The 21042-nt window shown below is 38.0% G+C and overlaps 1 protein-coding gene across 1 annotated transcript; it reads left to right on the top strand.

Moving 5' to 3' along the window:
- The first annotated feature begins 16005 nt into the window (after nt 1–16005).
- Nucleotides 16006–20201, top strand: LOC110945976 (doublesex- and mab-3-related transcription factor A1). The gene is made up of 2 exons (XM_022188032.2): nt 16006–19075; nt 19266–20201. The coding sequence occupies exons 1-2, from the start codon at nt 18565–18567 to the stop codon at nt 20048–20050; spliced, it is 1296 nt and encodes a 431-aa protein (XP_022043724.1). The 5' UTR covers nt 16006–18564; the 3' UTR covers nt 20051–20201.
- The last annotated feature ends 841 nt before the right edge of the window (nt 20202–21042 follow it).

Genomic DNA, 21042 nt, shown 5'->3' with positions numbered 1-21042 from the left:
GATTGGACCACATGTCCACACACCCTTAACTGCCAACAAAAATCAGTGATCCTTGGTTGACCATGACCCTATTGTTGGTTCTTTCTTGGACCACTTCTGCTAACCAATATAGTAATTATCAACAAGACCCGCTGTTTCAGAGATACACTGACCCACTTGTCGAGTTATCACTTTCTGGACCTGAGTGAGATCTTTTTACTGAATGTTTTTTCAAGTTTCCAACTCATCAACTTTAAGAACTGACGGTTCACTTGCTGCTTGATATGTCCCACCTTTGGCCGGCGCCATTACAGTAATAATAATAATAATAATAACAATAATAATAATAGTAATGATAAACAGGGTTATTTACTTCACCTGTCAGTGCTTTTTGATGTTATATGTGAACATGTACCACAACATACAGTGTTATTAGTGCAAATTTTCGACAATAATACAGTATAAACTAAAATGCATATGTGCATATTTATACACAACTTTCTGATGTTAATGGTGTTTACAATTTTGGCCTGGTTTCTTTGTTTGTTTGTTTCTTTATAAGGTTAACAAATAAATTAATAGGATTTTCAGTTATTTTTGCCAATTAATTTAACTGTGAAAATCTGTACAGATTAACAAAAATCGCTATTTTGTAGTCCTTAATATACATATTTTTTAAAATCAGAATTGCAAATATTTATAAATATTTTTGCTTATTTAAATGCAGTAAAAAATAGTGTAAAATCAGCAAATACTGGAAAAGACTGAATTTGGAAGATATATATTTTGTTTTGACATTTTTTTACAATCAGGATGTAAATTTATGGGGATTTTTTTCTGTGACTTCGCTAGAAAATCTGTAAAATAACAGTACGTTGGTCAAAAATTTACAGGTAAAATTGTTCAGTTTTTTTTACAGTTGACTGCCTTCACCGCTGTACAAACAGTTGCATAATTAAAGAACACGTTAATACCCTCAGAGGGAACTATTCCTGCCTCGGTTCTGGTGGATCTGTTTGGTCCAGAGGCTCCGGAAGAATCTTCCACCTGTTAAATCCTCCAAATGCACAGCAGGCCAGCTGGGAAGGACTCCCGCAATCCCACAATGCCGTGCGGTTCTCAAACACGGGGAAACATTTGGGGATTACGACGTTAGTTTTTCAGAGTCAATGACCTGGAAAATAGAGGCTCTGAATAACCGATATACGGTCACTTAGGCACAGCCAGGTGGAAGGAATACAGGCCTGCCGGGAATTAAAACTCACCCACGGATAAGAAAAAAAAAGTTTAAAAATGCAGCTCAGCCTTTCTCATGTTTCGAATTCCTCTTACAATAGTTGGGTGTGTTGTAGCTCAGATATGAAGGAGAGAAAAAGTTGTTCAGTGGCATAATCTCACCACATTTTGATATAGAAAATGATTTAATCCCAACACACACACACACTCCAATAACGGTAAACATTTTTATTTTTTGCTGATGGTCAAATGTTTGATCATAAGGAGAGCAGACCATTAAAAACAGGATTTTGTGGTGTAGTGAGGTTTAGTATAGTATGACATTAGCATCTCTACATATGAACTTCAAATTGTGGAAACAAAAATTAAAAAAAAGAAATTGATAAAATCAGTAAAATAGCACTTAGAGAATGATTTCCAATTTTCCAGCCCTTATTATCCATATTTTTTCTGTCCGATAATGATATTTTGCAGATTTAAATACAGTGAGAACATTGTAATTTTAGAATCAAATGCTGCATAAGAGCACATTACTATTTATACAAATACATATTTTAGATGTGGGCATTATTTATACTTTTTGCCTGTTTCTAGCTGTCATTTTACTAGATTTATACAGATAATATTCTGTTAGCAGTGTGACAACAGTTCATCAGTTTGCTGCAACTTCATCTCTGAATGACACTGTTATTATAACAGTAATTAGTTCATGTCAACAGTCATCTGTCTTGCACATTATTGTCCAATTTGTCAGACAAATCTTACTTTTTATTGTGTTTTAATGTAGTTTTTGGTGTGTAAAATAAGTCAAGTGCAAATATTCTTTGGTGAAGTCTATCTGCATCATTATTTTACATCTGTCACTAAAAAATTGCATAAAGGATTATCTAATCTGGCAGCGTTGGATGGAGATGAATGTCAGTTATTGTTCAGCCTGAGTGTTTAAATTCTACATTGACCTCAAGTATTTATTATCGCGCTGCAGTTTGAGCGTTTAAGTGGATTTCTAATGGAGATTAGACTTGTTGTCTTGTTGTTATCACTCTTGCCCAAACGCTGCTTAAAGTGGGGAATGTGCTGCACCTCACTGCAGCCCATTTCATAAACGTTCATGTGCATCACAAAATCTGATTACCTGAAACACTTCCCTCTTAAATCTGAGGAATTTTAACTGAGTACGAGCGTGTTGGAACGCCAGGATTGTTGTTTTTGTACTCAGGAAACATGGAGGTCAGTGGGAGTCAAATCAGACAGAAATCCCCCACCCCCCCACCCCACCAAGACATCTTACCTGTGAAGTCATTTTAAAGGATCGATATCTCCAGAAATTTCACTTCCGCAGTCATGAAATCTGTTAAGAACACAGAATAGTTTGCAGCAGATCATAATGGCTCAAAGAATCCAACAGGCGACACATTTTTAATTATTGAGTCTCGAAAATGGAAAGAAGTGCAACATTTTCAAATGAATGTAGTATTGAGACCCCAGAAAGTTACTGTCATCCTTTTTTGAGAATGTTGTGCCTGTATCCATTCTCAACTGCCAATAATTGAAAACATTTGTCTATTGATTGACAAATGATCGGTCCTCACCAATATCATGTTTGTAAGATTCATATATCTGAAAATTTTAAACACTTAAAATGGCTCCTCAGGTTATTTTGAAAGTAAAAATGCTAAATTTCCTAAGTCTGACAACATCTAAAAATTTAAAAAATCCGGCAAAAACATTTAACAGAATTTAGTTTTGTTGCATTTCTGACTTATCTTTTGTAGAATTAGTTTATTCTTATTTTATTGACCTTGTCTCGACTTTCAACGACAACCACAGTTTATTTCCTCAAAGTGTCATAAAAAGGTGCTTGTCTGAAGACTTTTTATTGCCTTATTAAGCTGATCTTGTTCTTTGTAGATCAGATTACTCACAGTCGATTAAACCCGCCAGAACAAAACCTCTACTGTTGTCAGAAACACATCAACCCTCTGTAGAGACGTCAAAATGAAACTGAATGCTACCCGAGATGTCACCTAATACATGTAAATCCAGTATTTGGGATTTAAAGCTTGATGTGACCGATGTGTTTTGATGTAAAACAAAAATGGGGTCTAGTGACTTAGTGCAGCGTTTGCTTAGTTGTTGCTTAAAAAATACAAACATTGAAAAAATTACCTGGAAAAAAAATTAAGTGTTTCAGTGGTTTTTCCTTTTTTTTCTTTACAATTCATTATTTTACAGATTTACCTGTTTTTTTATTATGCATAATAGCTATTATAATCACAGAAAAAAAGATTAATTTACACATAAACTCTGATCAATATCCACATAAAAGAAATACATTTTTAAAATTGTCATTTTGTTTTTGTTGGCGGTGTTTTGTGTGTTGTTGTTTTTTACATTTGACTTTAAATTTTAACTTTTAAAAACTATATTTAAATTATCAGAAAACATATTCTATAATGTTCACATAAAAATCTGTATTTTTAAAAATATTTTAAAATAATTTTACCCCTTTTGACTGTTAATTTTCATTTTTTTAATTTATTTTACTTTATTTAAAAAAAAACCTGAGAGGTGAAAGTGACTTTAATAAAAGGTTTCACAGTCTGGATTCAAACGTTACAAATAAACTAATTTGCTTCACAATAACCTGCCATCACCTGGAAATTCACCTGCGTTTTTCTCAGTGGGCTTCGCTGTTTTCCCCCCGACAGAATCACACTTTGATGTTTCTCCTCCTGGTGTGTTTGGCTTTTGTTGGAGGTGGACGTCCCGTCTTTTATTCTGGCGGGGCAGCGGGGGCTTCACACGCCTCTAAAAACACTGTTTTCATGGTTTAAGGCTTTCATCTCATTTGTGGATCGAGGAAGTGTCCTGCTGGCGTGGAGTGGGCTGCTGTTTGGTGGTGAGGGGCGGCTTCGGCTTGTTTCCCTCACAGGGGAGTTAAAGCTCCCTGCCTGCTTTAGGAAACCAGGCTGGCCTTAATAAGACAAAGGCCAGGCATTGATTTGGCAAAATAGCATTTGGAATTAGATGTTGCAGCACAAGTGAATCACAGCTGGGGTAAAAACAATTCTCCCTTCAGGGGGCAGTCGGCCCCTCGGACCCCCGACCAGCTGAGAGGATCAAAGCCACGTCTGCAGGGAAATGGAGACAAATCTGTCAAATCTCTGGATGACGACTAAATCCTTCTATTCACAGGCAGGAGAGGAAGCAAGCTGATTAGCTTATCAGCCTAAAGGCTAATTACAATAATTCTTCCTCGTCGTATTAGAGTGAAGTTTCTATTTGATCATTTCAGCTATAAAAAGGAAACTAAAATTATGTAGAATGGCAAAATTAACTCACTTTAATTCTACAATTTTAATCAGGAGATCAGCAGAACTAAACATGTCGGAGCATTAAATATCAATGAGTTCCCCAAACATGACCTCCTCAGAATCAGATGTTTTTTGACGTACAATAACTTCAGTATATTCAATGAAGCCACGCAAAGTTTTCCCTGCATACTATGAATATTTTTAGAGTTACAGGCCTTTAAAGTACATTGAGGTGGGTCAAACATTTGCCCTTTTTCCATCATTTGTGAGCCTCATAACTTCATCAGTACAGCAGATAGATGTGGAAAACAAATTTGAGTTCTGTTAAAAGCTGTTTTACTTACACTCCATGTGCCACAATCCAAAGCAAAATGTGTTCGAACATGTGCACTTTGGGCAAACTTTCAAATAGGTGGTTGGTCAGAACAAGTTCCAGACAACGGAAGGATCATTTTACCTACATTTGATACCAGAATCATCCTATATGTGGCACAATAGTTTTCTAATATAACCATATTCTGAAGCCATATGACACCATGTTTTGATTATAGAAAAAAATCTAACAAAAACAATATTTAGTCTTTGGATTGTGACACCTACTGTGGATATAAAACTGATTTGGTTACAGTTTTTAACAGAATTCATATTGGGTTTTTCCAGCCCTGAAAATGCCATGTGTCCATCTGCTGAAGGAGCAAAATGTAAGAAGTGAAATGAAAAGGTGAAATTTGGACCCATTTCTATGTACTTCAAGGGCCTGTAACACTGAAAATTTTCATAGTATGAAGGTAAAACTTTGCATGGCTTCATTAAATATAAAAATCTGCTGTGCTGATTCTGAACTTCTTGCGTTTTGGTTGATTTTATATGCAATGACCCAAAAGATTCTTTAGTCTTTCGTCTTTCTACACTAATGACTACACTAAGACTGTGACCTGTGGATAAACTTCCAAAACAGCAGCTTATAAGTTAGCTTTTTGCCAAACAACCTTTAGTTTCAACCCTCTGCTACCATCCTGTAATCATGCATTCACAGCTCTACCTTCATCTTCAGGTTGCCACAGAAACGACGGCTTAACAGGTGACAAACTGAGGCCTCCATTAAAACAAACACTTGTACTAAACTAAACACAGGCCGCTGTGAAGTTAATCACTTGTCAAAGAGCTCATTATTACAGGAGAAGGGACGGGCCTGACGAGACACACACAAAAGCGACACAGTGGAGGTACTTTGGTTTCATTGAGCCACTGGCATGGTTCTGGTTGGACATCAGAGGCGCGCTAAGCTGCCCTTTGTCAGGTTTCCTCCAAGGCCTCCGCTCTGGTTCGTCCCCCTTCGTTCTCACCAGCAGGCTGTTTTCTCGTCCTCTCATTAAGCCCTGATCCCAAAATTAGAAGCTCACATCTGACCGAGCTGTGACCTCGAGTCAAGGTAAAGACGCTCTGGTGACGAATACATGGCTACGTTTTCTAGAAAATGTGCTTTTATTCTGGTAAATTCTAAAATTGTGCTCACTGGTTGCACTCTTTCTTCAGTAGTGCAAAAGTCATAGATTTATACTCTCCAAAAACAATTGACTAATGCAGAAATATAAGTCTAAATGTAATTTAACAACAATATTACGTCAACTCTAGTCGTGAAAATTGAGTTACATCTTCTAATAAAATTAGGTTCAGCTACCAACTTATATTGAGTTAGAGAAATGAACTTTTCCTCTACAATCAAACTGGTTTAACAACTAAATCATTAAGCCAATTTCAATGAGTTATCTCAATTTGAATTTAGTTTTTAATCAGTGAATGCAGAAATTTGAGATTAAATTACTCTCAAAATGAATTTTATGGAACAATAATATGTCAACCCTACTTTAAAAAATAGTGTTTGAGATGTTTTGGTAAATTACAATGTTTATGTTGCAACCATTTGTTACATTAAATAGTGGGAACAGGTTAAGTTATTGTTGGGAGGTGTTTGGTTTATCGTCCATTAGTTTAAATAAAATGTTTTCCTTTATAAAATCTGATTTACCAGTTTTGATAAGCCTTTTAAGTTGAAAAGTTTGAGTGACTGTGCGACCTATGCTTACTATTGTGTGTAATTTAAACTCAAATTTCTGCATTTTTTGATTTGAAATTGACTTGATTCCTTAGTTTTTCTTCTTGTGAGGTTCAGTATTTCATGTTCCCTTCTCTATATTATCATGCCTGGACAAAGACCACTAAAAACTGATAATTAAAACTACTTTTGATTGCAGAGGAAAAGCTAATCACTTCAACTCAAATGGCTTGTTGGTCAAACAGAGCTTCATTAGACGTTGTCTCTGCTCAAAAAGATTGACGCAAACTGTTGTGTTACTGTTTTACTTTAACCAAAACATTATGTTTTTGATCAGCAATGCAGGACGTAAGTGTTCATAGGAGGGCATTATAATTTCTAATAGCATTTAGTGTAAATTAATGCTCATGTGTCTTAGTAACAACTGATATCAGTATCAACCCTGAACTTATCTGTTGGCTTGTATTTTTTGACATGTACTAAAAACATTTCAACCTGTGCAGTGATCCTGAACCGTCCAAACAAAGTGACTAAAGATGAAGCATGTTTCCTGTTTAAATAACTGGTTCTGTGATTAGGACACAAAGCTCTGATTCATACCAGAAAAGAAAGGAAGCACTGATGACTGTTAAATACCTCGTTGCTTAATCCTTCCTGAAGATTCTCACCGAGCTCGTACCAACAGTGATTACACATTCGTGTTCGGACTGAATTTAACTCTAGTTTCTTTCACGTTAACACAGATTTACTCTTGAATTTAAGAAAAAAACGGCTCACAAAGAGCAAGCGATTGACTTTATGATCTTCAGAAGTGACTTTTATCGGCATTTGTCCACAGTTTCATAGCTTCAAATAAGACGGAGGACTTTCTCACACCCTCAAAAGCTTCACGAGGAAGATCTTAACCAACGATGACGACGATAAGCTGTGTTTGCGATTCAGGGCGTCATGATCAGATAAATTCTCTTAAGCCTGTGAACTTATGGTTGCAGTTCTTAGAATCTAACACCCGCATTGATGTTGGGACTCCAGTTGTACAATTATACAACATCTAAAGTGATAAAAGATTCCATTTATCTTCAGTTCTGTGCATGGAAAAGAGGGGAGATCTTCAAAAAAAGTTCCCCAAAGATCTTTTTGGTAATGCTTTTGAAAATGGTGCTTTGTTCACACCTGTGGTCAAAACTTTATTTTGTATTTTTTCCTTTATCAGAGTTGAATCTGCATGCAGCCAGCATTTTGCAGTCTATAGCTGTGAATAGAGTGCAGTGTGCATTGTTATCTGTTCCTCCGTCTCTGTACCTGACTGGCTGTTGTTCTCCACCAGCTTTGAACCAGAACCAGGTGTCAGTCCATGTAGATGCTTGTTGCTGTGGTTTGGTGCCAGACACACTGAATGTGAAGGAAACAATCGTACTTGAATCTTCAGCTTATTTTGATGTCCGGCCACATAAAATACCACAGAAGTCATTTGTGGTTGATGTAAAGAAGCTTCTCTGCAGCGTATAAGGCTTAGTTTAAGCTTTTTATGCTTATAATGAACAAAAATGTGAACTTTTCAACTGACTGAGAAAATTTTAACAATGAATTTATTCAAATGCAGCTAGAACTTCAATTGCATTCGTTTTATTTTTGTTTTTCGGTCAGAAAGTGTGAAAATTTTGACCAGGCACTCAGTTTTCTGACTTTTATCTGTATTTCTGCAAGCAAATTTAAAAGTCTGAGAACCGAGGTTTGATTATACTCCCTTGCAGATGTGCATGGATGGTTGGTGGTACCCATGAATGTGCAGTGGTTGCTATAGACATTTGTTCAACTTAAAATAATATGTAACCAAGCTGCCTTAAAGTTTTGACTCTGACAAGCTAAGAATTTCCAGATTTTTACAAAATAATCTCAATGAATCAAAAATATCTAAAGGAGAGTAAATGAATGCATAAGTGTTCACCCCTTTCAAGTCAGTATTAGTATCTTCACTCATCTGAACACTACAGTTGTCCTCCATTCTTCTTTCTACAACTGCTCATACTCGGTCAGGTTCCACAAGGATCATGAATGAACCACACTTTTAAGGTTCAGACAGAAATGCAGAGTTGGATTGAGGTCTGGGTTCTGATTCAGCCTCCAGAACTTTCACCTTGTTCTCTTTAAATCATTTCTGTGGAGCTTTGGCTGATTGCTTCTGGTCATTGTCTTTTTGAAAAACAGATCTTCTCCCAAGTCACAGTTCTCTTACGGACTCCATCAGGTTGGCCATCAGGATTTCTGCAGTCATTTTACCCTCTAACTTTACAAGCCTTCTGTGGCCTAACATCATGATGCTGCCACCTCCATGCTTCACGGGGGGTTTGTAATAATGTTCAGTGTTTGGTGTCCACTAAATATCACATCTAGTCTGATTAAAAGACAAAAAGCTCAGGTTTGGTCTCATCAGAACAAAGAACTTTCTTCCAGTTGACTTCAGAGTCTTTCATGTGTTTTGATGAATTCTAGTCCAGATTTAATTTGAACTTTTTTCAACATTGTCTTCCTCTCTGTCAGTCTCCTTTAAAGCTTTGACTGATGAAGAACAGGCAGTAATTGTTGTATTTAGAGTTTCTCCCATCTCCACTGCTGAAGCTTGTAACTTCTTCAGAGGAGTCATAGGTGTCTTGGTCGCCTCCCTTACCAGTCTCTTTCTTGCTCAGTTGGTCAGTTTCCATTTCTTAATGATGGATGACGAAGTGTTCTTTCGTCTTCATGGTGTAGTTCTATCCAGGAGTACTGATTCACAAGTATCTGACCTTCCAGATACAAGAGTCTTCATACTACAATCACTGAGATGCATTCACTGCACTCAGATGATCTTCCTTTCATGTCACTACTGCCGAAACTATAGCTTGTTTTTGTTTTGCAAAGCATTCTTCTGGTGTTTTAGTTCATTACTTTCCATTCAGTGCTGTACTGAAGAAAACTGTCCCGAGCAACAACCAGCTACGGTTGTGGTGATGATTATAATGAGAAAATCAACATTTCATCTGCTTTCAAATGCATATCCCCATGCAATTTCCAACGATTTATTTATTTAATCGCATCAACAAAGTGTGAAGTGTTGGATACGTGCTTCTGTGCACTTTCATTTGACCGAATGCCAACTGAGGTCGTGTACTGTGAGAGAATGGAGATAATGCACAACAAGTGAGACAAAAGTAAACAGCAGGAGATAAAAATAAAGAAGACGTTGTGATCTTTGTGTTCATCTGTAACAGATTTTTCACGACTCAGTGATTTCCTTTGTGAAGATGGACAGAGTTCATGTGAAGTTGTTGGTTTGCTCGGGGCAAAGATGACATCGCTGGTTGGCATTTCAAAATCTTTGCAACGAGGTTTAGAGAAAATCTGGTTCTGCTGCCTCGTGGACATTTAGTACATTCAGGATTATTATAATTGCACATTCAGAGTGACGGCTGGATTTAAATCATAGAAAGCGTACGTGTACTTCAAAATGCTTCGCCGATGGTTTCACGTTTCTTTAATCTCAGCAGCAGCTCTCATCTGATCTGTTTGCAGTTGCCAGTCGCTATCAGAGACAATGTTTAACAATTTCTAAGCTGTTATTGTCAGTCACTGAAAGCCTGCAGTATTTTCCCATAACACCCTGCAGAGATGCTCAGTGCTGATGTCTCTGACTGAGCTCGGCCTTCATCTGATAGCAACACTCACCTTCTTCTTTACGCTTCGCCTCCCCTTTTCCTTGTTTGGCGTTTTTTTGTTCTCAGCGCTCTCCTGCACTTTTAATGCGGTTATCGCGATCTGGACGAGTTTCAGGTTGTTTCAGTGTGACCCGGTGCTGCAACACTGTCTATCTTTTGTAGATTTACAGGTTGCAGTTGAAGTATTTTGTCCTTCGAGATGATATAGTTAGTTTTTTTTTAGATTTACCACTTGCTTGTGGTGGCAAAATGTAGTGAAAGTTTTGCAGGAAAAGTCCTTGTTTGGTCTCTTTGACTGATAAATTATTATATATGGCATCTTTAGATTTACTATTTACAGTTAATGTTGTAGCTGCTGCAGGTTTGACCTCCTTTAAATCCAGTTTTACATGCAGGTACAATGATTCATGTCACAGGAAAAGAGATTTAATGTTCAAATGCACAAATCTTCTTTCAGTTTTTTTTATCTCATGTTTGACTTCTGACTAAATATTGGATAGTTAAAATATTTATTAAAATATGAGAAGTTTAGATGGAAAAATCTCTGTTTTTAAATGCTGTTTCATTCTTTTACAATGTTTGACCGTAAAATTACATTTTTTTTTCTGTATTTATCGAGCAAAAAAAGTTGATATTTTTACAGATATTTGCCAATATTTAAAATTAGGGACAGAAAATAGTAAATAATTGATTAAACTGTCACGAATTTTCCCAGTTAAAGTTAAATTATGGATAATAACTAATAAAATTACAATTTTTAATATGTTGTATGTTGTAACTGTATCTATTATTTACATTAAAAAATCTGTGCTTTTAAAAATAAATAATGATTCATTGTCATACAATGTGTGATCATAAAAATCACAAAATCATTTAAACAGGTTTACTCTATTTAAATCATCGATTTTACAGTTTTTGAAAAATAGAATATTTAATGTTTTTAACAGATTTTTTTTACTGGCCACATTTTCTGTTCTTTTACTTACATATTTTTATATTCAAATTTATTTTTTTACAGTGTCTACAAAGAGTTTAGGCATCTTTTAGCCCACTGTTTTGGAAGCTAAATGAGATGAATTTGTAAAGACTTTCACATCATTGAATTTCTTCCTTGCTGCCACTTTTTCAGTGTGAGGAGGATCTTTTCGGCTTCTATTCAGACCCTGAAGACCTCCATAGAAGAAAGAAATCTCTTCAGCAAACAGAAATGAACCTTCCCCATTAGGACGACGACGGATCCTTTCACTCAGCGCGTCGTAAACCAGGAGCTGGAGGTCATTTTTGAATAAAAACTGCCATTTTTTCTAAGGGACAAGACAAATAATTGCATTTAATCTGCACCCATTAAGCTTCAAAGGGAGATTTTAAAGTGCAGTTTCATATTTGCATATTTGAGTTCATTCCCACGCATCACTTCCTGGTCACATTTTTATAAAGCTTAGTAACCTGATTCTTCTAATCCATCACTCAGGGCTGTGCTCATCTGCTACTGAGCTATGCGTCGCTGAGCTGTGGAGCTTTCCTTGTAAGTGTATCATTGGGTTAAGAGGTGGGAAACAAATAGAGAGTGTAAGCAGAAAACAAAAAGAAGCTCTCCGGGTTCAATCTGGCCTGTTTGGACAGTGAAGGCTGCTTTCAGTGGCACCTGACCAGAACCTTTCAGGGTTCTAAAACAGCCTAAACCTGAACTCATTAGTCCAAGATGCACTTAAACACAACACAATCACAGTGAGCCAGTATGTTAAAGTCAGCCTGCATTTCCTTATAGATGTTGATTCAGATGTAATATGCTTGATTAAAAACTCAGACATCCCACCCACCAACACTCATGAGCAAACTCCAGCGTCTTTGGCCTCCATTGTTCAGCGGCACTGAGGCATCGCTGGGCTAAGTGAGGGGCCCTGATGGATACAGACCACCAGTAAAGGTGTGACAGCAGGAGGAACATGGAGGGATATTCAATAGGGGACGAGAAGATGCAGAAGATAGCAGAATATAGAGTCCAAGACAGAAGCAGGGAATCGGGGGGGGGGGGGGGGGGGGGGGAGTGTCTATTGAGTGGTGTATTCAAATGCACAGGTGTGTGTATGAGTATAATGTGGATGCTTCTCTTTTTTGTGCAGAAGCTGTGAAATTAGATGCCAGTTATCTTTATGGAGCCAAAAACCTAAACAGAGATGCATGAATTATATGCGGTAGGAGATCTTCAGTAAAGGCGCAATCATATATATAAAAAAAAAAAGCGAAATAAAACGGTGCATCCTCAATTTTGCTTTAAAGCGATAGTTGGGTGATTTCACTGTTTTGGGTTCAGGTTTTTACCGATTTTTAACGAAAAGATCACAGAATTATTGTAATTTAACTTTTTTTTTTAATTTTTACAATAATTCAGTAATGTTCCCCTAAACTAACATTTTACCATGACTAACCAGCAAACGTGGCACTCTGAAACAAGTTAATGCAGAAATGTTTAAGGAAAGCGTAAGACGACTTTTGAAATAATGCAAAGAACTGTTAAAAAACTTCTCGCGGTGACCTGTAGGAGGCTCCCTATAATTCTCAAAATGTCTTTGCTGGTATTTGTTTTGGTTTATCATGAGATTTGTAACTTTTTATTGCAAGGTCATCACATTTCTTTGTGTGAAGTTTAACAAAACTTCCTGATGATGAGATTGATCCTGGTTTCTGTTCCAAATGCTAACACTGAGGAGATCGTTAGCTTAGAAGAACACATTGTGTTTTATGAGGAATTATGTAGTTGTTTTTTGGTTTGGCACACGAGGTTTCCTCCTAGAAAAGTAGAGAAACAGTAAATTCAGTGGAGTTCAACCAAACACAGGATTTTCATTCAGGAAACTGAAGACCAGAGTTGATAAAATCTCTTTAAATGGAGGATTTACGTAGTTGCACAGTGTTCAAACAGAATTTGCTAATGGGTAGTTCATCGTATTAAAATAAAACAGTCCCACTAATTTGTGGTGAGTTTTGATGTGTTTTCTCTCATGAAGAGTCTTCCAACATTATATTATCTTAGTAACTGTCTTGTTGTCTGCAACGTAGCACAGTTTTAGAACATGTACCCGACTCAGAAAGTGTCAGCTAGACTTGAGAAAAAACTCGACACTGCAAGTTTGTTCGTAACACAGTCACCCAAAGTGTGTCTGAATGAAAACAACTGACTCCCGTAACTTTTTAGCACATTTTAATATCTTCTTGAAAGGATGAGGTGATGTAGTCCTGCTGGAAGACTTGGAAACTGCACATTTTGCTGAACCACATACTGTCTGAAAGCACCTTAAGGCCTTAATAACCAAAAATAAAGTCTTAAAATTCATACTAAAACTGGCTTGGAATAATATGTTCACTTCTGCTGCAATAAATTTCAGATGAATTGAACCCTATCAACTTTTCCCTTAGTAATACTCGATTGAAGGTTGGAATTCCCTATTTTCAGGATGTCTAATAACTCAAAGAAAAAACTCCAGCTGATCCAAAATGTTGCAGCCAGAGTTCTGACAGGAACCAGCAAGAGAAATCATATTTCTCTCATATAAACTTCTCTTCATTGGCTCCCTGTAAAATCCTTCCTACACAAACCCCTGAATGACCAAGCTCCATCTTTTCTTAAAGACCGTATTGTACCACGCTATCCTAACAGAACTCTTTGCTTTACATGGCCAGTTTACTTGTGGTTCCTGGAGTTTAATCTACACATTTCTGATTTGTGGTTTGTGGCCTGACCAATCTCAAGTGTTTATTAATCTCCTAAGCTTTTTGTGTCGTCTTTCTCATTGCTCTTCTGTTCTCTTTTCTTTTAACCCTCACCCTAACTGGTCAAGGCAGATGTCTGCCTTCCCTGAGCCTGGCTCTGCCGAAGGTTTGTTCTTGCTGAAGAAACTGAATTGAATTAATCTACAAGACAGTAATCGAGTCTGAAGTTATCTTTAACACATGCAGCTAGCGAGGGCAAACCAGATATAAAATGATTGGTATTGTTTCAGAAGCTGTTTCAGACTTATTGAGATTGAGGAAAGATATAGGATTTCAAAGTAAAAGCTTGCATCAGTTGTACTAAAATCAATTATCCTGATAAATAACCTGCAATCATACAGTCACTGTCAGTTTTTACTGTATGTCACAAAGATTTTTTTAGAACAAATCTCTACACTTGGGTGTGAATTTTTGCACCTTGCAGCCATTAGTCTGGTCTCCAGAGAGAGTTGAGTGTTTCTGCAGGATGCTGGCAAAGGCGTAACTTAACCTCCAGGCGTTGTAAACAGATTCACCAACAGCAGTCAGAATCCCCTGGAACAGAAATCAAGAAAAAGACAAATTCATCTTGAAAGCTCCGCTAAAAGCGAAGCTACTTGACGAAATCCGCCGAGGAAACACAAATCAGTACTAATACAGCCAAGTGGGGAGAAAGTTCCAGTGTTACACAAAGGAAACCTCTTGCTTTTGAGTTTATCGTTGGTGTCTGACAGCAGTGGAGTGGAGGCTACTGTTAGGCTCTTCAATGACAACAGTGTGAAGTGACGGATGACAGAGTAAACACATAAAGGTCGAGAACCTTTGTGTGCTGAAAGAGGAGGGAGTTTGTTGTAACTTGAGTGCTGTATTTTCAGAAACAAAGCCGCAGTCTTGAAACTTAAGGAGGTGAAATGTTTCCATGTGAAAGTCGCAGTCTGACCAGCAATACCGTGAGCGGATTGTTTTCAGTTGTGCATTAAAATCTGTGATGGATCCAAGAATTTAAACAGAAATTAACTGAAGCTGTTTGGATGAACATGACAATATGATGTGAAATTATCCCAGCTAGATTAGTTTGGTTCCAAAATGTTCTGAGAAGGTTCTGCAGAGTTGTCCTGATGTGTTCAGTGGGAAGTTTTCTTTTAGTTGCCAGAAGTATTAGCTTGAAATCGCTAGTCTGAGAAAAACATAAGACTGAATGTTACACTGAGCGCGTTCTTCTTACAGTACAGGGATGGTTTAGAAAACTAATCATCTGAGGCCTCAAAAACAAACATTTTTTTAATATTAGTTTGAGAACGTTCCTCATTTGGCATCATGGAACATTGCTCCTGACAGCCTCCTCTGAATGTTGGTGTTAAAATATTACGTAAACTTTACAGGAACATTACTGCAAATTAAACATTTCGCTAAACCATTTTCTTTGAAGAAATTTTTAGAACTTGTAGGCAACGTTCTCTCAATGCTGTGGGAACGTTCCATCTCCTCCTCCCTGACTCTGGGAGGCATAATCAGGTTTTGGGAGATGTATGAGCAGATTAGCAGCACCTTGCTTCGGATACGGAGCTGCACTGATAACGAATGTTCTCGGAGGCACATGACTGCGATGAAACACCAAATCTGACACGAGAACATCTGTTAAGAACACAATTAAGACACTGTCCGGACAGATCTGCTGGAACTCCACTTATCCCTGCTGATCTCTGCGCTACCAGTAAGTGATGAGGTTGAAAAGTTCCGACTAAAACCAGATCATTCATGCAAACCTGGAACTACACCGAAGGTTTCTATAACGGATAACAGGAATGCATTCTACTTTATTGTGCATTAGATTGTGATCAAATGGCAGAAATGACACAAAAAAATACTTTTGCCTGCAGGTGATGTGGTTTGGAGGCACTTTAAATAAGCAGCAGTAATCCTGTGATGCAGTAAATATAGCACTACAGCTTTTATTCATAATCCAATTTGTGGATTCCAGAATATCTGGTTTTGTCTCCTTTTCCTCCTCGGGGTATTACAAAATAAGAGCATCTCCAAAAGCTAAGAATACAGCAACATACACATTTACACAGAAAGGAAAAATAGCTGTAGCTGGTCCATATAAACTGGTCTGTATAAAACATCCAGGTGGGAGCAGCTTAAAGTGTCTGGATAAACTTGCCAGCCACAAATCCAAACATCAAATTCCACTTTACAGCGGATGAAGCGATAAAAACTGCGTGTGCGTCCACGCAGCATCTACATCACTGGCATTTATTTATGTTTTCTGTGTTGATGGATGCATTTCAGATTGTCTTCCTGCGCTGCACAGCTGGAGTTAGTTTGTACCAACCCCTATCTGCCAGAGACCATAACTGTGGAACATCTTTCTGCAAATAGCAGAGCTGCTTCTCAAAGCCTCCTCTGTGAAAAATCATTATCACGATGCTTAAGCTTTGGTTTTGTTTGCAGAAATGCCTGTATACAATGCAGTACTTCTGCACAATTTATTTGCACGTTACACATGTGTACTCCAAAAAGTAATTACTACAAAATAATTACATGCACAATTGCAAGAAAAACAAGAAGATTTCTAAATTTAGATACACCTTTTAAGTTGCAAACAATATTTTGGTGTTGCTAATTGCATCAACTTAGTATTTAATGCTCACATTTCTGCATTCATTGATAGAAAACTTAACTCAAGTTGCACTAAGTTCATGAAATTAGCCTTACAATTTAAATTTTTACCAAGATTGAGGGTTTGTTATAACCTCAGATTTGCTGAGTCTATTACCATTTTTTAATCCTTTATATCCATTTTTTTCTTTTGACAGCAAACAATGTTTTTGCTGATTCAAATACAGTAAAAAATAGTGTCCTTTTTAGGTCAAACACATTCTGTTTTGACAGAACAGTGAAAAAACAGGAAATTGTTTAACAAACTACAGCTATAACCATGAATTTTTTTACAGCGTATAAGGATAAACAAAGTAATTTCTTGTCATATAAATGCCGAACAATGCTCTGGTCGTCTCTTAGTGACTGACATTGTGTTTGTGTTTGTCACATTATTCTCCACTTATCCTTCTTGTAATAACAGTAAAACAATCTGCTGGCTGTAACTGGAGCCCGTTTCAGTGCGGAGACGTGAATGAAACATGTGACATGCTGTGATTGGTGGCTGTTTGTTGACAGATGGCTCCTTTGTCAAGTTAATTTCTTCAGCAGAATAACCAGGTAGATAATTACCTGCTGCTTTGTGATCATTAGAGCCATTGTTGTGTTAAAAACATCCTCATGCTGAATATTTGTCGCTCAGTGGGGAAACCAGAGGAGGTGATTGCATGAAGTCGACCTCAGGCAACATGTTTGTCTTTTCTTCTTCTTTGGTTTGTGACATGTTGATCTAATTCACTTCTTATTTCTCAAACACCTCATTACTGTAGAGAAATCCCCTTGAAAAAACAGGTGATAATCTGGCAACAAAGCGCCAGAAAAACATTATTACAAACTGGAATGTTGTAACAAACAACACAAATAACAATAACTGCGACTATATGTCAAATAATTACAGTTTTGGCTGATTTAAGTACAGTAAACTACAATTGTATAGTCACACACTGTAAAAGAGCCTAATTACTTTGTAAAAAAATACTGATTTTTTGACTTTATTTTCAGTTTTTCCCCGTCTTTTTACAGGTTTTTGCAGTCAACATGTGAATTATTTGCCTTTTTCTGTGACTTGAAATGTTCTGAATTATGTTTGAATAATTATTTACAATTTTTCTATCCTTAATGTAGAGTATTTTTTAAAACGACGGCAAATATCCGTAAAATAATATAAAAAAATACAGTTTTTGATGTGCACATTATGTAGAGTGTTGTAAACTGTCTTTGCCTGCATTTATATAAATAATTAACATGGAAATTAGTATTTTTTTCAGTAATTTTTGGATTTATCTATACAAATTGAAAAAAATCGTAAAATAACAACAAAAAGAATTGTACCATTTTTCAGTTCTTATGTGTACTTTTTCTCTCGAATAACAGCAAATGTCTTTAAAACAGCTATTTTTTTTGCTGATTTACACAGTAAAGCTGTGTACTTTTACAATCAAATGTTGTATAAGAACACATTAACATTTGTAAAAAATTCAGATTTTTGATGTTAATGTGAGGTAGAGTGTTTCTTTTTTGCAATCAACATTAAATTACATCTTTTCTTCTGTAATTTGCCTTCACATAAGGTATGTCTGATGTATATTTCTGCAGATGAAGTGCCCTCACAGGTCAAACTTGGTGTTTTATTGGAGACCTCAAGTTTTCTTAACCTGCAGCTGCACTTAGGCTCAGTTGCATCAGATTAGACCCTCATTCATCCGGGGTGCAAATAAACACGATCCGGTATTAAGAGGCTGCAGCGGAAAGGGGAGTGACGGAGGTGTTGAGTTTCATGTCAAACCACCTGTGAGGAGCCTCTTAAGGCGCTGGTTCACGGCTCCAGGCAGCACAGAGACTCCAGCCTCTCAGAGAAGCTCCAGTCACCCGAATGACCGCACCGTTAACCGAAGCGCAGAGTTTACACCTAAGCATGGAGAGCCGGATCAGACCCCTCGGCCTGTCCGCCTCCGGTCCGCTCGGAGGCCTCCAGGTGCCCCCGTCCCTCCTGCGCCCTCCGCCTCCGCCTCCTCTCTTCCTCCGGACCTGTAACCCGGCGCTGGAGAGAGGATACCCGCGGACCCCGAAGTGCGCCCGATGCAGGAACCACGGCGTCGTGTCTGCTCTCAAAGGCCACAAGCGCTTCTGCCGCTGGAGGGACTGCGTGTGCGCAAAGTGCACGCTGATAGCAGAGAGGCAGCGGGTGATGGCGGCGCAGGTGGCCCTCAGGAGGCAGCAGGCACAGGAGGAGAGCGAGTCCCGGGAGCTGCGGCTGCTGTACCAGGGAGGGGACGCAGGGATCCTGCAGGGATCACCAGTAGGAGCCGGTGTCCAAGCAGCCTCCAGCAACACCGCAGCAGCTCCGTGTTTTGATGTTTTTGGAACCGAGAACCACAAAGATGGTGAGTTCTGATGAAAAGTTGATCTATTTTGAGGTGTTATGAGCTATTATGTGACTTAATATTACGTACAGTTTCTTTGGTTGAGTTACAGGCAAAGTTTTACGTCTCAGAGCCTTTTACGCACAACTTGTTGCGCGAAACCATGCACTTTTTTTCTTTAGCACTTGTTTCTCTTTTATCTACATTTCAGATGACAAATTAAGCAAGTATAACTTTTATAACGGATTCATGGGTCGGCCTCTCTTCGCCCCCCGGCTCTCCTCACCAGTGGACACGCAGCAGCAGCACCTGTCTCCCAGCCGGGACACCTCCGCTCCGCTCTCCGGTGACAGCGCGAGTCCATCCCCGGTGTCCGACCAGCGCTCTGACCACACAGACAGTCCACACAGGTCGCTCTCCTCCTCGGATCCGGAGTCTTCGGGCAGCGAGTCGGAGAAACCGAAGGACTACCCGAACCTGGAGCGGGACCCCACCGACATCATGGCCAAGATCTTCCCCCAGCAGAAGAGGGACACTCTGGAGTCTATGGTGAGGACGTGCAAAGGTGACATAGTGAAATCCATCGAGCTGGTGCTGAGCTCCAAGGAGAACAAACTGGACTCTGATGGCACGTCTGGTCTCCAGAGCGCTCTCAGGCCTTCCTTCGGGCTACCCGGAGCGCTCGGAGCTCTGGGGAACAAGTCCGCCTTCTCCCCGCTGCACATGCCTCCAGTGGCGGGAGGAGACGGTCTGTTCGGCCTCGGTCCCCGCCTCGGTGTCAGTCCCCTACGGCTGGCTTATTCTTCTGCTAACGGCGGCATGGCCAGCTTCATGTCTCCGTACGTGAGCTCCGGATTGATGCCGGTGTTTCCGCTGCGTCCTGCGCCGCTGGACTCTTATTCCTTCCCAGGAATGATCCGAGATCTTTCTTACCTCCACAGCAAAGAGTCTCTTTGCAGCTCAGGCCTTTACACACGACTCAACAGTGATAAATGACTATAAATACTGACTCATAAAACCTGTAAAGTGTCTTTCAGATTTACTTTTCAAGTGCCTCAGTTAAGATTCTTCTCAAACATGTTTGTTTTTTTAATAATGTGCATTCAGTAAAGATTCTTTATTGATAATAAACATATTTTGTTGCTTAGTAGGCTGTGTGTTCATTATTTTGTGCAAAAATCATCATCATCAAGACTGCAAAACCTGTAAAAAGGCAAACCTTTACAGTGTGTCATTTTTAGACTTTTTAATGTTTAATGGGTAAAAACAATGAAATTACCTGTAAATAAGTTTGAATAATGTTAAAATACAAATAATCTGGCTTAATACTGTAGAAATATGCTCTTATTAGTTGTATTTTATTGTGTAATTGAATGCAACAACATTATCAAAATACTGCTGTAAGGAAAGAGGTTTTACCTGTAACTTCATGCAAAAATCTTGTATATTTCTTTCTCAAAAAGGTCATATTAATTGTTGTCTTTAAAGCTACAACATGAGCAAAAAAAAACAAAACACAAAAACGTCCAAAACTATTGAACTAAATCTAATATGAGTAATTTATATTTTAAAATGTTTGCAAACTTAAAAAAATGTGATCATTATTAAGTAAATAACACTTAATTTAAAGTATCGTGGAAGTTGGAGCAACTTAAATTTTAAGAGTAATTCTAATAGTAAAAACTTGCATTAGTGGTAAATATAAGACCTTTGATCTCGGTGTAGCTTGTTGATTAAACATAAATCCATTAGAAGTTGTCATAACTCAGACAAGACTGATGCAAACTGTTGTGTTAGAATCTTTTGTTGCTGAGCCAAAAAACATTCTAAATGTTGACTCCTACTGACCATTCCTCTTTCACTCTTGAAGTCAATATTTGTGGCTCTGAGTCCAAAGTTGCAACAACTACAGAAAAAAATGCAATCAAATGAAGTGCAGACATTAAATTAGAACTCAGAGTGGATATAAATGAATTGGAATAAAGTTG

This window comes from Acanthochromis polyacanthus, chromosome 23 (assembly GCF_021347895.1).
Source record: "Acanthochromis polyacanthus isolate Apoly-LR-REF ecotype Palm Island chromosome 23, KAUST_Apoly_ChrSc, whole genome shotgun sequence".
Taxonomy (NCBI): domain Eukaryota; kingdom Metazoa; phylum Chordata; class Actinopteri; family Pomacentridae; genus Acanthochromis; species Acanthochromis polyacanthus.
The sequence above is the reverse complement of the archived record's forward strand: the minus strand, read 5'-3'. Positions and strand labels throughout refer to the sequence as shown.